Source organism: Lemur catta, chromosome 2 (assembly GCF_020740605.2).
Source record: "Lemur catta isolate mLemCat1 chromosome 2, mLemCat1.pri, whole genome shotgun sequence".
Taxonomy (NCBI): domain Eukaryota; kingdom Metazoa; phylum Chordata; class Mammalia; order Primates; family Lemuridae; genus Lemur; species Lemur catta.
In genome coordinates, this window is record NC_059129.1 from 22,454,478 (window position 1) to 22,470,532 (window position 16,055).

Genomic DNA, 16,055 nt, shown 5'->3' on the forward strand with positions numbered 1-16,055 from the left:
ATCAGTACATACTGTCCTACGTACTTCCCCTTGAATATTACTAAGTTGAGTTCAATGTTTTTTCAATCTACAGCAAAATTTACATACAATAGAATGTTAACTAAACAGTGTGTGAGATGTAGACAAATGCCTCAGGAGGTTTGCCATTATTCCAGAAATTTCCCCATACTCCCTCAGCTCCCTTCTGCTCCCCGTACCCTCAAGAGGCAACCAGTGTTCTGGGTTATTTCTACTATTAGATTAATTTTGGCCATACTAGAACTTCATATAAACATAGCATCTATCCTTTCAATAATACTCCTTTCATTCAGCCTCATGTTTTTTGAGATTTATCCATATTGTGGTGTCTCAGTTGCCCAGTGTATGAATACATGATGGTTTGTTTATTCACTCTCTTACTGATGGACATCTGGCTAGTTTATTAATAGTTATTATGGATAAAGCTACAGTAGACATTCTTGTACAAGTCTTTTTGTGTACATATGTTTTCATTTATCGTAGGTAAATATCTTAATGTTGATCATGGGGTTATAAGTACACCTTGGCAAGCAGGCATAGTCACAAATATAGAATACGTGAATAAGGAGGATCAACTATATCTGGAAATAAGTTCTTGTCATCATTTATTTAATCTAGGGGGCCAGTGGATTTCAATAAAATTGACTTATTTAGTCAAAAAAAAAAAAAACCGGTTTTGTCTATGCCAAGTTTTCCTGTATGTCTGTCCTTGAATTAAGCTGTAAGTACAATTCTTATTTCAACATTAAGAAAATTGATGCCAGGTCTTACAACTAATTATAGCAGAGTTGACACTAGACTCTGATTTTTAAACTGATTTTCCTGAGGGGCCCACCTCTCTGGGTCACCGTCATGTCCCCAGCACTTACCAAGGTGCACAGTGCCAAGTGTTTGCCCAGTGCATCTATAAGTACGAGTGCAGTTGAACTTCATCAAGAGCAGTTTTAATACTTAGATGTAGCACTTGGGGGTATTAGCATTTCACCACTGATTCACAAATGAGACCAGCCCATTTTAGGTATGACCCAATTTAAGAGATTTTCTTTTTAAATGGTGTGTTGAAGAATTTGGGAAAATCCAAAATCTAGTCATGAGGCCCATTTTCAGCTGTCTAACTAAGCACAGAGCAGGGAGCTCTTCTCTGGGCCAAAGTGCTTGTCCTGGGACCCTCAGCCTAGCATCACCCAGCCAAACCATCACCCAGGTTTTCAGCAGTATAGTGGCGGCTCCCAGAGGTGACAGTGTGGGGTGCAACTCAGTGAATGCAGCCCAAACACTGAGAACAGGAAGCTGAAGAGAGAGAGGCTGGGCAGTGATGGAGGGAGGGACTCGTCCCTCTGCCCCGCATGGCCAGCACCTGGTTGTAGAAGTGAGGGTGGCAGCCTGTGGGCACAGCCCTCCTTCTGATGTGCTGCTCACCAAGCAGTGTCCTGGTTGTGACTTGATGTCCACATCAGTCTCCTGAGGGAAAGAGACTCTGGTCAGAGAGCACAGGGTCTGGTCCACAGGGAAATTATTTTTACTGGGTTGTGTATCTGTCTCTTGAGCTTGGTTGGCTTGAGATGCATCAGTTGATAGAAACAGGCAAAGGCCCCGCCTCCGTGTGCCAGCAGGACCTCCCGATGGTGCCTCAGTGAGGGTCAGGTCCTGGAAGGGGCTGGGGCTCCCTCTGAGATGCTGCTGGGCAGGGTAGCTGCACACCGGGGCCCTGACTCCCTGCGTCCCTCCCCTCTGGCATCTCCCGAATTATGGCAGTTGCTTGCATTTGTTCCTTTCTGAATAAAAGTTCACTTGCTCTTGTAGGAAAGAAGATTTATGTCAACTGGCTAGGTAAAAGCAACCGTGAATAAACTACTGCAAAGAACTTAGAACTATGTGCTTGATCTTACTGCCTGTTCTAAGTACAGTCATGTGCCACATAACAATGTTTCGATCAAGGACTGACCGTACATACAACAGTGGTCCCATGAAATTGTAATAGTGTGTTTTTACGGTCCTTTTTCTATGTTTAGATTTGTTTAGATAAACAAATACTTACCATTGTGTTACAACTGCCTATAGTATTCAGTACAGTAAGATTCTGTGCGAATTGCAGCCTAGGGACCAGTAGGCGCTACCGTGTAGCCTACTTACAAAGCACGCTAGACCGTCTAGGTTTGCGTAAGTACACTGTGATGTTCACACAAGGATGAAATTGCCTAACAACACGTTTCTCAGAAGATATGCCCAGCGTTAAGCAGCGTATGACTAATAGCAAAATTTTACAAATTTTTTTTAATAAATGTGTTATGCCATTTTGGATATGTATAACTCTTTAGCCAGCATCAGTGTGTTACTGCCTAGGCTGGTGCTCAACCTGTTCAGCTGTCAAGTTCATGTTGAAATGATGGATACCGCGTGTTTCCCTAGAAGCAGTTTTGTCTTAATGAAGTGAGACCTTACCTCTTAGCTTTCACTTTACCCAGTAGCTTGGTTCCTAAATTAATTAAATTAATTAATTAATGTGTTTTTAAGTTACATCATTCAAATCCAGCAACAGAGCTTATTTTAAAGGAAACATTTTAAGTAACTCTGTGATTTGTCTTGTGTGTAAACATCCATGTGGGGACAGACATCCTTACTTATAGTGGCAGCATTCCCGAGGCTCCAGAGAATCAGAACTTCCAGACTCCCTGAGCAGTCCTGCGCTGCTCTGATGGGACCAGGGGCACCCTCAGGGCTCTGCGACACCTGTCACCTAGGCACATTGGTTTGTGAGCAGCTTCTGCCTGTGCACGTATGCGCATAGATATGTATATATCTCCACATGAAAAGGAAAAACTTTCATTTTCTCATTTCAGCTGATACCGAAGATGTGTGCATCGTAGAAAGATTGTTCTCAAGCAGCTTAGTGGCCATCGTGAGCCTCAAAGCCCCGAGGAAGCTCAAGGTTTGCCACTTTAAGAAGGGAACCGAGATCTGCAACTACAGCTACTCCAACACAATACTGGCTGTGAAGCTCAACAGGCAGGTGAGTGACTCCCCGTCTCAGGTGCTGCTGCGCCCGTGTTGCTGGGCACTGCGCCTTCTTTGCACTGACCGGCTCTGCTGTTTTCTTGTCATACCAGCTTTGCCCAAAGCATGCCCTGAACCATTCGGTTCGTGCCCTTGCCTCTGCCAACTTGTTCCATATGGGCATCGGTGTAGTCATCTGTAGGGTTGATAGCATGGCTTTTCTAACTTACGACCTTCTTTTGCTTTTATAAATGTTACTTTTAAACATCTTTTAGACTCTTATCCTTTTTTAAATTGTTAATATAACTTTTAATTTAAAATGAACGATTGATTACTTTTTTGTATCTTCCCCTTAAACTAACAAGAATATCTGGCACAGGGTAGAGAGACTGTGAGTAGTGCTGGAGTGTGTTTCATGAGATTGGCTCCTGGCCTGTGCCGGCTCACAGCATAACAGCACCGTCCACGGGATCCCTCGGCATTTTCTGTCCACGCAGCGGTCGTGGTGGGGCAGGCTGAATAGGCGGCAGTTACAGAATGCACGCTGTGACAGCCAGTCGCTGCATTCTGAGACAGGGTAACTGGATAAAATAGTTACAGTGCAGGCCCTCTTACATATGTGATTGAAACTGGAAATTGTTCTGTTAACTGGAAATTGTTCTGTTGGTTAAAGTGAGAAATTATAGGACACAATATCTTGAACACTTTTTCATTTAAAACATAGAAGTGGGCATTCATGTCCGTCTGATGCATCGCCAAGTGTGCGCCAAGGCATCTTTCTTGCCTAAATCATCCCTTTAATGTATAATCTACAAGTCTACATTCATTTTCTATACAATGGAGCAATAACGTGCAAAGTAATCTGAGTACAGAATAAAATTTTATACTTTTTTCAAAATCCCAGCTGGGCGCAGTGGCTCACACCTGTAATCCCAGCACTTTGGGAGGCTGAGATTGGGAGGATCACTTGAGGCCAGGAGTTCGAGACCACCCTGAGCAAGAGCAAGACCCTCATCTCTACAAAAAAAAATAGAAAAGTTAGTCAGGCATGCTGTTACATGCTTATAGTCCCAGCTATTTGGGAGGCTGAGGCAGGAGGATCACCTGAGCCCAGAAGTTCAAGGCTGAAGTGAGCTCTGAGGGCACCACTGCACTCTAGCCTGGACGACAGAGCAAGAATCTGTCTCAAAAAAAAAAAAAAAAAATCCCATGGCTTTTATTTTCGTCGTACCCTGTACCTCATCAGTTTTTAAAAGCAGCTTACCTTTGCCAAGTCTGTCCAAGGCATGTGTTTCTTAGCTGCAGTCTATCAGTTTGTGTAATACTGAGTTAAATCGCCTGGTTAGAATTCCTGGTACAACTGGCATGACTGTTGGAGGGAGTGGGCATGGTGGGCTCTGGACCTCCCGAGTCATAGTGGAAAATATCTGTATCCCTTGCACCTGGCACGTCCAGTCCATATGGTGTCTGAAAAGGAATGGAGAGCACTTTAGTCCAGGAGTCAGTTAAGTGAAGATGGAGGTGCGGAGTGTACTGGATATTTCTTCATGTTTGGTTTTGTCTGTCTTCTCTTTTGTAGAGGCTGATAGTATGCCTGGAAGAGTCTCTGTATATACACAACATCCGGGACATGAAGGTACTGCATACGATCAGAGAGACACCTCCAAACCCTGCAGGTAAGTTAATTTGTGAAAAGAAAATCCCGTTTTTCTGATTTTGCTTTTAAAGATAGCTATAGGTGAGAGAATTTTTTTCTCTTTGTAGGTTCCACAGATGAGACAGATTTTAAAACTATTGATGTTAAACCAATCTTCCTTCCTACTAATGCTGGTCTTGTGAATTATATAAACTCATTGGTTTGATGAACCTTCAAGTTTGAGGTTACTGATCAATTCAAACCAAAGGCCTGTAATCTGTTCATGATACAGGTATCACCTAAGGGGGTGATTTAGGGGTACAGAACTGTAAAAAACAAATGCAGCAAACAAGGTTGTATCAGAGCTATTTTTGATTTCTACATGCTTTGTTAAATTGTATGTAACAAGCAAGAAATGCATTTTGTTCTCTGTGTATTATTCACAGGCTTGTGTGCACTGTCAATAAACAATGACAATTGTTACTTGGCATACCCAGGGAGTGCAACCATCGGAGAGGTGCAGGTCTTCGATACAATTAATTTGGTAAGGTTTCTTCTCTACTTAGATAGCTCTTTATTTATTCATTTTTTTATTTTCAAGATGAGGTTTCACTCTATTGCCTGGGCTAGAGTTCAGTGGCGTCATAACCTCCAACTCCCTGGGTTCAAGTGATCCTCCTGCCTCAGCCTCCCAAGTAGCTGGGCCTACTGGCATGTGCCACCATGCCCAGCTAACTTTTTATTTATTTATTTATTTATTTATTTATTTATTTATTTAGAGACAGAGTCTCACTTTGTTGCCCGGGCTAGAGTGAGTGCCGTGGCGTCAGCCTAGCTCACAGCAACCTCAAACTCCTGGGCTTAAGTGATCCTCCTGCCTCAGCCTCCCTAGTAGCTGGGACTACAGGCATGCACCACCATGCCCGGCTAATTTTTTCTATATATATTTTTAGTTGTCCAGATAATTTATTTCTATTTTTAGTAGAGACGGGGTCTCGCTCAGGCTGGTCTCGAACTCCTGACCTCGAGCGATCCACCTGCCTCGGCCTCCCGGAGGACTAGGATTACAGGCGTGAGCCACCGCGCCCGGCTTCCAGCTAACTTTTTATTAATAGTTTTTTGTAGAGACTGAGTCTTGCTAGTTGCCCAGGCTGGCCTTGAACTCCTGGCCTCAAGGAATCTTCCCTATAGCATAGTTTTAGTCTAATGACCAAGTGGTGGCATGGGTCACAGGCTCACGCACCATGAAACTCACGTTTCATTGGTTTCACTATTTCAGAGAGCTGCGAACATGATCCCAGCCCACGACAGTCCTTTAGCAGCATTGGCTTTTGATGCAAGTGGAACCAAACTTGCCACTGCTTCTGAGAAGGTGAGTCTGCTGTAGCCCAGGAGAAAACTAGTTCAAAAGTTTCAACAAACTTTTTCAGTTCTGTTCACACAGCCAAGTTTTTATACCACCCAACTCACAGAGAAACAAAGATCACAACCCACTTGTCAGACCGACAGTGTGCCCCACTGTTGGGGGGCAGGTGTGCACACACTGTACAACCAGAACCCTAACACATCTGTGGGAAACCAGAGAAACATACAGAGAAGATGGAAACCATTTGTGACCACGCCCCTCGCCCAGTGTGGTTTTTAGTTATGAAACTAACATGTTATGGTAGAGAACTCAGAAAACAGTGAAACATGTAAAAGAGCAAAGATCTATTTCTGTTTTCCAGCTGATCTGAATGCATTCCAGTATATTTCCTTTTATTCTTTTCTGCTTTATTTAACAAAATTGGAATCCTACCTACTATTGGTGTAATTTATCTTCTCTTTCACTGTGTGTGATAATGTATTTCTCTAAGTTAAAAGACACTTTCAATGGCTGTACATGTTCAATTGTGACTTGCTTAAATATCTTCCTTTTGGGATGTTTGTATTCTAATATGTTGCCTATCTTTTATGTGTATTTCTAATTACTAACATAAGGGATCCTGGTAAGAATATCTGGGTTAACGGGGCATGGTTTTCCACGCCCCCTGGGCCCCTGGGACACCAGCAGTGCCTCACTCTTATCCTCACATGGCCACTCCCTCTTTTTCCTTTTCTGTTCCTCTTTTCTTAAAAGTTCCATCTTCTCTTCTCCTGCCACTTGAGATGGACTCTACTCTCCTGCCTTTATCTCTTCCAAGCAGTGGTCCTGCTCTTCAGTTGCCCACTGAGGAATTTGACTTTGATTTAATTTTGCTTCTACCTGAAATCCTAAAATAGCCTCCCCTCCCAAGTCACCTCTCTCCTCTAACCTACCGACCAAATAAGATAGAGTGTAAATAGTTGGCTGACTTCTTTAAACTTTCTGGCATGAGTCTTTGTTTTGGAATCTCATACCCAAGTTCTTCCAGAATGGTGTTATCGATACAGATGACTTCTGCGTCATGAATTACACAGGGTCCTTTACCTTCATTGCCTCGTTGCACCCCCATCAGCAAGGAAGACGGTTTCCATTTTGTGTCGAGGGCCCAGAGAGCTTAAGTAGTGTGCTCAGGGTCGCCCAGTTGGGCGGTGACAGATTGACTGGACTCCAAGCCTGGCTTTGCCTCTGAGTATGCTAGACTATCACAGCATCACCTTGTCCCTTTCTTTTGCCTTGGGAGTATCAAAGTGGCCATGAATCTCTATTTCTTGATTAATCAGAGTCTCACCATTATGTTTTTTATTAGCTCTTACAAAGACCCTAAAACACTGGATGGAATTTCAAGGCCAGTAAAAATAGAATACATTTGTTCTGGGCTAGAACGAGCAAACCCGTGATTTGCTTTTACACAGAATCCTTTTAGTCTGTGGGATTAGAATGTCATGGGCTTCTCAGGCGTGCTGGGCCCACCCAGGTATATGACTTAATCCTGCTTTCAAGGATCTTGCAGTTGTGCCATGACGAAATAACTCTTAATTAGTACTACGCAGTGGATGTGGCATTAGAGAATTATATCTCAGTCTAAAAGTTTAGGCTGTAAAAAATAAAACCTTTGCCTTGGTTATTTTTGTGTATGGGTGCGGAAAATATTTTTTCTCCCTCATTCTCAAGATTACAAACTTCTCAGTTTTGTCCTTCCATCCTGAGAGAACCACCATCCGTAAATAACACTTTCTCAAATGAACCTGTTCTGTCTGTAGCCAGATTTCTAATGGCTGTGTGAATTTGCCTTTATATGTTTAAACAATTCCTTGGTATTGTACATTTAGGTTATCTGCCATTTTTTTACTATTTATAAACGTGTCATTCTTAACAGTTTTTTATATTTAACAATTTGAATCTTCTAAAAGTTGTATGAGGTTAAATAATCCTTCCTATTCTGCAAATTTGAAATGCTACTTTTTTTATTTAAGGTTTGCCTTTCTATTTCTTAGGCTATTTTAATACTATCACTTGATGGTATTCTTTTTTTTTTTTTTTTTTTTTTTTGAGACAGAGTCTTGCTGTGTTGCCCGGGCTAGAGTGAGTGCCATGGCGTCAGCCTAGCTCACAGCAACCTCAAACTCCTGGGCTTAAGCGATCCTACTGCCTCAGCCTCCCTAGTAGCTGGGACTACAAGCATGCACCACACCACCATGCCCGGCTAATTTTTTTCTATATATATATATATTTTAGTTGGCCAGATAATTTCTTTCTATTTTTAGTAGAGACGGGGGTCTCTTGCTGAGGCTGGTCTTGAACTCCTGACCTCCAGCAATCCACCCGCCTCGGCCTCCCAGAGTGCTAGGATTACAGGCATGAGCCACCGCACCCGGCCCCCGATGGTATTCTTAATATTAAGATGTGAAAGTCCTGTTCGTTCTTATTTTTTTGGCTATTGTCTCATTTTCCCTCCCAGAGGTTTGCGTCCTGTCTCACCATCCACAGAGCCCCGCTGAGTTACCTGGGGGAAGGAAATGGGGTTGGTGGGGAAAGTCGACATCTTCAAGGTGCTTCATTTCAAAGCAAGGAAACACAGCTCACCTTGTATTTATGTTTTCTTGTGTCTCGGTCAGTGTTTGCTTAATATGTACATCTTAGCGTTTTATAAGTGTGGATTTACTCCTTTTAAGGCAATTAAGTAATTTCCAGCTAATCAGATCTCTTGGTCAGTAACTCAATTTAAAGCGGCGGGAAAGGAGCTCAGAGGGCACCAGAGCCGCCCCAGACAGTGGAGCCCAGCAGTGCTGCCCATGGCGCGGGGCTCGGACACAGGTTTTTATTTTTAGTAGTTTAAACTGTGTCATGTTCCACATTTGACCTCAGGACTGTTAGTGTTTAGAATAGGTAGTAAGTTAAAATAGGTTGTTTGAAAGAAGATTTAATATTGAGTAAACAATGGGACAGGGACCGTTTTCGCATGCCTGTGGCACACAGCGTGTTGGTGGCATGTGCAGGGGGACCCCTGGGGAGCATGGTGCAAAGGACAGGGCCTCAGGACTTCCTGCTCACCTCGGGCAGAGCCGTCGCTGGAAACGTAGCACACGGCTCATTTGTAGTCTGAGGTGTAAGAAATAGAAGAAGTCTATTTTACTCAGCTAAAATAATTTTTTTTTCTTTCCCTGTCACAGGGGACCGTGATTAGGGTATTTTCCATTCCAGAGGGACAGAAACTCTTTGAGTTCCGGAGAGGCGTTAAGAGGTAAAGTACATAAATCTCCAACATTGATTCTGGAGGTTATATTTGGATTTCAGTTTTATATTATCTGCGACCAAACAAGTGGGAACCTAAAGAAACACAGGGAAAATTCCAGTTAAATACAAAAGCATTTTCAACCCAACTGGATTACCAGGTGAGAGTTTGCAGTCAGTCTTATCATGAGAGTTGAAGAACATTTTTATAAAAGCAAACTAGATTTCCATTTGTCTCTGCCCCTACCTGAACCCAGTGGTGGCCGGATAGCCCAAGGGTTTGGAGACACTGGAGTAAACAGGCCAGGGCCCATGTGGCTCCTCGGGCTGATCTGGGTTGCAGCCTAGCCCCCTCCCTGGTCAGCACGTTCCTGTCCTTGTCCTCTACTGAGATCCTGTACCCAACTTGCCCCTCACCCCCAATGGCTTTGGCTCTTTTAAAACCCCAAAGTCACAGTCTGGGGTCCCCTGTCCAGTCTGCAGACCTGCCGCCTCCATGCCTAGCACCCCCTTCCTCACTCCTGCTCCGGAGGCAGGAACGTCCCTCCACATGGAACAGCAGAACAGGCGGGGACTTGGGCTCGAGAGCCAGGGCCTCAGTCAGGTCCCTGGACTGCCACTTGGTGGCTGTGTGTCCTCGGTTGGTCGCACTTCACCCTCGGGGTCTCTAGTTCCTCACCTCAGCTGGAAGGGACCGTGATGAGCAGTGCACCCCTCCCCAGGGTCAGTCACAGAGGAGGGCTTGGCTCAGGAAGTGTGTGTTCAGTACCTTGTAGCGCCTCCACCGCCCCCCACCCCACTGCCTCAAACTTCTCGGGGACTCTCTCGCTGTCGCTCTTCACTGCAGACCTGCCTCTGTGTCCCAAAATGCCGCAGCCCCTCTGGTCACTGTGCCCTGGTTTCCCTTGCTGCTCCTGCTCAGCTCCCTCCTCCTGCATCTGGTCCGCCCTGGAGCCTCGCCTCACCCCTACCCCTCCTAACCTCGTGTGCCGTGTGTGCTGCTGACTCCAAGCCTAGCTGTCTCGCCCCAGCTTCTCTCCTGGTGTGGACCCGTGGTTCTCCTTCCCACTGGACACTGGGCACCTCAGACCACCAGGCTGTCACGTGCCCCCATCCTCGCACGCATCGCCCTCACTTTCCTCTGGTTGGTCAGTGTCACCACTGGCCACCTCCCCTGTGCCCAGGCCAGAGGGACCCGGCCTTGCTTCCCTCCTCCCATCTGTGCATGCAGTTGATGCCGATCGTGTCTCTGATTCTCCCTGTGCACTCCCCTCCCCGCTCACATCACCATCCGACCTCGCGCCCTCCCCGTCTTCATGCAGGCAGGCCGTTCTTCAGTGCAAACCCAGGCTGATCTTTGATGACGTAAATACAATGAGATCACACCCCACCTGACGTCTCGTACTGCCCTCCTGCTGCGTGCGGGGCTCACTCCAGACCCCCCGCATGCTTCACAGGCCTTCCGGCACCTGGCCTTTCTTTCCAGCCTTGTTTTATTTCGCCGTCCCTGCTGTTTGCCGTTGCAGCCGTGCTGCACGTTCAGTTCTCAGAAGAACACGTCTCTTCTCTTCACTGGGGGGGTGCACGAGCTGTGCCCTGTGCTTGGGACATGTGTCTGGTGGCCTGGCCAGCTTCTCTAAACCCTTTGAGTCCGAGTCCAGCATCTCCCTCAGGCCATCCCTGACCCTCCACTCACACTTCTCAGGACGCCTTTGCTCATAGCAGATGTGATAGCTGCGTCCCCACACGGACACCGAGCACTGTGCCTCCTTAGGGCAGGAACCATTCCTGCCCAGTTTATCCCCGGAGCTCAAGTGCAACGCCTGTAAACACTCAGTAAATGTCTACTGAAGAGTGAATGGACAGGGCTAAAAGTCTCTGTATTTTTAGGGCTATGAGGAAATTCACATTTCTGTATTGGCTTTGGGATTTTTACAGTGATTTTTTTTTTTTTTTTTTTTTTTTTTTTTTTTTTGAGACAGAGTGTTGCTTTGTTGCCCGGGCTAGAGTGAGTGCCGTGGCATCAGCCTAGCTCACAGCAACCTCAAACTCCTGGGCTTACGCGATCCTACTGCCTCAGCCTCCCAAGTAGCTGGGACTACAGGCATGCGCCACCATGCCCGGCTAATTTTTTCCATATATATTTTAGTTGGCTAGATAATTTCTTTCTATTTTTAGTAGAGACGGGGTCTCACTCTCGCTCAGGCTGGTCTCGAACTCCTGACCTCGAGCGATCTACCCGCCTCGGCCTCCCAGAGTGCTAGGATTACAGGCGTGAGCCACTGTGCCCGGCCTACAGTGATTTTTTTTAATATACGCTAGGCTGGACGCAGTGGTTCACACCTATAATCCTAGCACTTTGGACAGCCGAGGCAGGAGGATCGCTTGAGCCCAGGATTGGAGGCTGCAGTGAGCTGTGATGATGCCACTGTATTCCAGCCTGGGTGACAGAACAAGATGCTGTCTCAAAAAAAAAAAAAAAAAAAAAGATACACTGTAGAGACTTAGCACGTTGGAAGTTTTATTCTTGAACTTTATCAAGGTTACTGATTTACCCTCTGACTTGGTGAGAATTGCTGTAATTTAAATTTAAATGATTGGATTTTCATTCACTAGCCTTAGGGCTGTAGGTCCATCCTAATTCAGCAGAAAATGGATTAACAGAATCCTGATTGCCTTTGTTATTTGCATTGGCGAAGAAAATTGGCTGTTTAAGGATATATTAAAGAACTGCTCCTACTTGATATTACCTTTCCAACATTTTCCTCTCAAGAAAATTTGTGAGAAGATAGCTGGGGAGTGATAAAAAGTATCAGAGACCCACGTACGCCTGTGATGAGAGCTTTTCTTCTTGGTCACTTCAGTTAAAAATCCCTGGAGAGATGTTACTAGTTGTGTCACCAGTGTTCACAGGTGACGACAGAAGCGCAGGCCTCTCACGCGCGCTGTCCCCGCAGGTGTGTGAGCATCTGCTCGCTGGCCTTCAGCATGGACGGCATGTTCCTGTCCGCGTCCAGCAACACCGAGACTGTGCACATCTTCAAACTTGAGACTGTGAAGGAAAAGTGAGTTGCAAAGATCCATTTGTTTAAAAAAGTACAGAACACTTGGTTCCCACTTACGAACTGGGTGAAAACATAAGCAGACAACTGTTCTGCTCTGTGGCGTTTGCCAGTGGAGACCCTGGTAGGTCGTCCCAGTGCTGCCAAAGCCAAGCTGGGCAGTGAGACGTTGTCCCCACCCGTCAGCACAGTGTAGCGTGAAGGGTCCAGATGGACATCTTTCAATCAGCACAAACATCCCCTTTTCACACTTCCCTTGAAAACAAAAGCATAGACTGCCCTCTGGAATGAGCGCCGGGTCTCTCACCTGCCCGTCGGTGAGCACAGAGATGGGGCCGGTTCCGCTTTCAAAGCAGTTGGTTTAAACTGTGTATTACTGCAGTGAATATGTGCAGTGAATGGGGTCGTCTGTCTTTCTCTCCTTAATTTTAAGAAGAGCACGCACTAGGATCAGTACAGTTTATATTGTGCTTTACTCAAAGGAGTATTCATGGTAACAAAACATACAAAGGTGACCAACAATAGAAATGGGCCAAGGGTAGAGAACAATTTGGGGTTTGTACTCAAGGTTCTTGGAGACTTCCTGCTAGGAAGATCTGGCAGTGGTGACGACTTAGGCCCTAGATGTTCTCACGTTCACTGTGGGGGAGGGCCTGGTGACCTGCCATAATGTACCCCCAGAGGAGCCAGGAGGATCCGGCCTCTCCCCGTCCCCGGCCGTCCTCCGACCCTTTCCGAGGCTGCTCCATGGCGCCCTGGGGCCCTGGGCGGCACTGTGTCCTCACCAACCCTGTTTCTTCCTGTGAAATGTGGAGGATCTCGCCTCAGGTTCCAGAGCTGTTTGTCTGTGTGGGGGTGGCACGTGGTGACGCTCACAGGGCAGAGTCCAGCTTCACGTGTCTGGCACGTTTCCTTCTAGACCCCTGGAGGAACCCACCACCTGGACCGGGTACTTCGGCAAGATGCTCATGGCGTCCACCAGCTACCTGCCTTCTCAAGTGACAGAAATGTTCAACCAGGGCAGAGCCTTTGCCACAGTCCGCTTGCCTTTCTGCGGCCACAAAAACATCTGTGCGCTGGCCACGTGAGTAGAGACGGGTGCCCCCTCCTTCCCCTCTGCCCTGTGTACGTCCAGATGACATGCTGAGTCGGGGTGGCTTGTCACAGAGCACAGAGACAACAGTTTGTGGTCCCGAGTACAGCTTCCAAATGCACGTGATATCTTAGGGACTTCATTGGGATTGTCTGAAGTGTCGCTGTGTAGGAAAATATTATCTTGAAAAATTTAGTGATATCTGGCCGTATGCTGTCATAGAAGAAAAAAAAATTCAGTGAGAGTGTAACTTTGTGATTCCATGAATCTTACAAACATTTTTTCCACCTTTGTTATTGGACTAGCATAGTAGAAAAAGTTCTGTGAAACCACCTCCCCTTGGTCAGAGAAACCACAAAACCATCCTGTTCTTCCCTGTTCTCCTCTAGGACCCGGTGCTTGTTCACACCAAGTACATCCTTGGCCTTGACGTGTGAGCCCCTGGTAGCGCAGCGGTGCACGTGGTCTTTGTGCTCTTAGATGTAGACGACGTGTCAAACTCATGACCCTAAATTAGTGCTCATTTTAGGGGGGAGCGGTCTCTCTAGCCCTGCTCAAGGTGCGGCTGCTACTTTAAGAAGATAGTTGTGTGAAAGTTGTGGTCTGCCATTTTGTTGCTTTTCATTCTCACTAGAATTCAGAAGATCCCCCGGCTGCTGGTGGGGGCCGCCGACGGGTACCTGTACATGTACAACCTGGACCCCCAGGAGGGGGGCGAGTGTGCCCTCATGAAGCAGCACCGGTGAGTCTGACACCGGGCCCCCCTTCTCCCTGCGTCTCCTCCGAGCTCCTCCCAGCCACCCGTCAGGCAGTTGTTTGGGCACCGTGACGTGTGTATTGCATTTCCTTGCAAGCCCATGACATAAGGGAGCGGATCCCAGCTTGCCTGGCCTTGTGCTGAGCTTCACATCCCCAGATAAAGCCAGCTCTGCTCCCCCTCACCCCCGCCTTGGTACTTTTACAATCTGGGTGGAAGTGGGAAGTGATTTTTTTTCAATAGTGAATTCTATTTATGATCTTCCATCTTAAAAATGGAAGAAAAGTGCCTCACCAGGTGGGACTTTCTTCATCAGACTTTCCATGTGAAAATCTTCATGTAAAAATACGAACAGGCCACGTGCGGTGGCTCATGCCTGTAATCCCAGCACTTGGGAGGCTGAGGCGGGAGGATCACTTGAGCCCTGGAGTTCACAACCAGCCTGAGCAACAGCAAGACCCTGCCTCTATGAAAAATTGGAAAAATTAGCGGGGTGGGGTGGCGTGTACCTGTAGTTGCAGCTACTCAGGAGGCTGCAGCAGGAGGATGGCTTGAGCCCAGGAGTGGAGGCTGCAGTGAGCTATGATGATGCCACTGCACTCCAGCTTGGGTAACAGAGTAGGACCCTGTCTCAAAAAAAAAAAAAAAATGTAAACAGATGCATGAGGAGATTATTATAAAGTAGCCACAGTGTTAGGAACACTCAGGGTCCTGTCTGGCGGGCCCCGTTGCCTGTGCTGCTGCAGACATGGCACTGTGATTGTGCTCATGGCTGGCCTCTCCGGAAACACTGGGTCTTGTTTTTGTTTTTTTCTCCTTCCTCCAGGTTGGATGGCAGTATGGAGACGGCCAGTGAAATCTTAGACTCCGCCTCTCACGACTGCCCCTTAGTAACTCAGACATACAGCACAGCTGTAGCAAAAGGTACTTATGTGCCTTCGTCTCCGACAAGACTTGGTAAGGGGCATGACACAAACCTCGAAGGTAATTAAAGCCGCCACCTCCCATAGGGTGCCCTGGTTTTGCTTTCCCTGGAGCTGCCCCTCCCACTTTTCCCCGGGAAAAGGAAGTGATGGTTCTGGGGACAGGCAGGTTTTTGCAACTGGGGTTTCCAAGGCCTTTGAAGACTGAGTTCATTTTCTTCATTTTTGAAGAAAAAATGGTCATGATGGCTCAGGTTACTTTTCACATGAATTGAGGCCTGACTTGCCACCTCTCAGCTAAAATAATCCCTTAAAAAGCACTGCCAGGCATTTGGCGCGGGTCTTCCCTCCCACCTGCTCTTCGTGCAGCAGATCTATACTGAACGCACCCCTCGGTGCCAGGGCCCCCTCGGGGCACGAGGGCCGCAGCCTGCACGAGGCCACGGGGCTCCCTGAGCTGCGGAAGCTGATCCGTCTGCACCCAGACGTGGGGCCACCCCCTCCCTACCAACCGCCTCTCAGAATAATCACATTGAGCTCCAGCGGAAATCCTGCGTGTTCCCCTTACTCCTTCTCAATGACATGGCACTTGCAGTTCAGGGAAGCACTGACTGTCTCGCTGCATTATTCTTGAGTGTCCTGTGTAACCAGTTTGAGAATGACTTTCACGCTGCCTGTTCACTAAAGAGAGTTTGCAGCCCGTCCATTAGGAAGCCTGTTTACTGTGCAGGTAGCATTCTGACATTTATGAATTTTAGAAAATAAATGACTTCATCCTGAGCTGCCTAAGGCTGCAAAGACCTTGTTAGTCATAAAAGCAATTAAAATTCAGAATGTCTTAATGTGGGCTGCAATTTATAAACATAGACTATTGTCCCCAAAGTCCGGTTACTGCCTGTGTCACTGGGATTCGTAGCGTGTCCCAGCCCTCACAGG

The 16,055-nt window shown here is 46.7% G+C and overlaps 1 protein-coding gene across 4 annotated transcripts in view; it reads left to right on the plus strand.

The window, feature by feature from the left end:
- Positions 1 to 16,055, plus strand: part of WIPI2 (WD repeat domain, phosphoinositide interacting 2) — a 34,661-nt gene that overhangs the window by 15,508 nt on the left and 3,098 nt on the right. For 2 of the 4 annotated variants that reach the window (XM_045541248.1, XM_045541246.1), the window contains 9 exons: positions 2,859 to 3,028; positions 4,592 to 4,688; positions 5,095 to 5,192; positions 5,928 to 6,020; positions 9,224 to 9,294; positions 12,242 to 12,349; positions 13,266 to 13,430; positions 14,074 to 14,181; positions 15,023 to 15,180. In XM_045541248.1, coding sequence (XP_045397204.1) covers positions 2,859 to 3,028; positions 4,592 to 4,688; positions 5,095 to 5,192; positions 5,928 to 6,020; positions 9,224 to 9,294; positions 12,242 to 12,349; positions 13,266 to 13,430; positions 14,074 to 14,181; positions 15,023 to 15,180 — 1,068 coding nt within the window. The remainder of the gene's footprint in view (positions 1 to 2,858; positions 3,029 to 4,591; positions 4,689 to 5,094; positions 5,193 to 5,927; positions 6,021 to 9,223; positions 9,295 to 12,241; positions 12,350 to 13,265; positions 13,431 to 14,073; positions 14,182 to 15,022; positions 15,181 to 16,055) is intronic. The other 2 variants (XM_045541247.1, XM_045541249.1) reach the window with 1 other exon arrangement.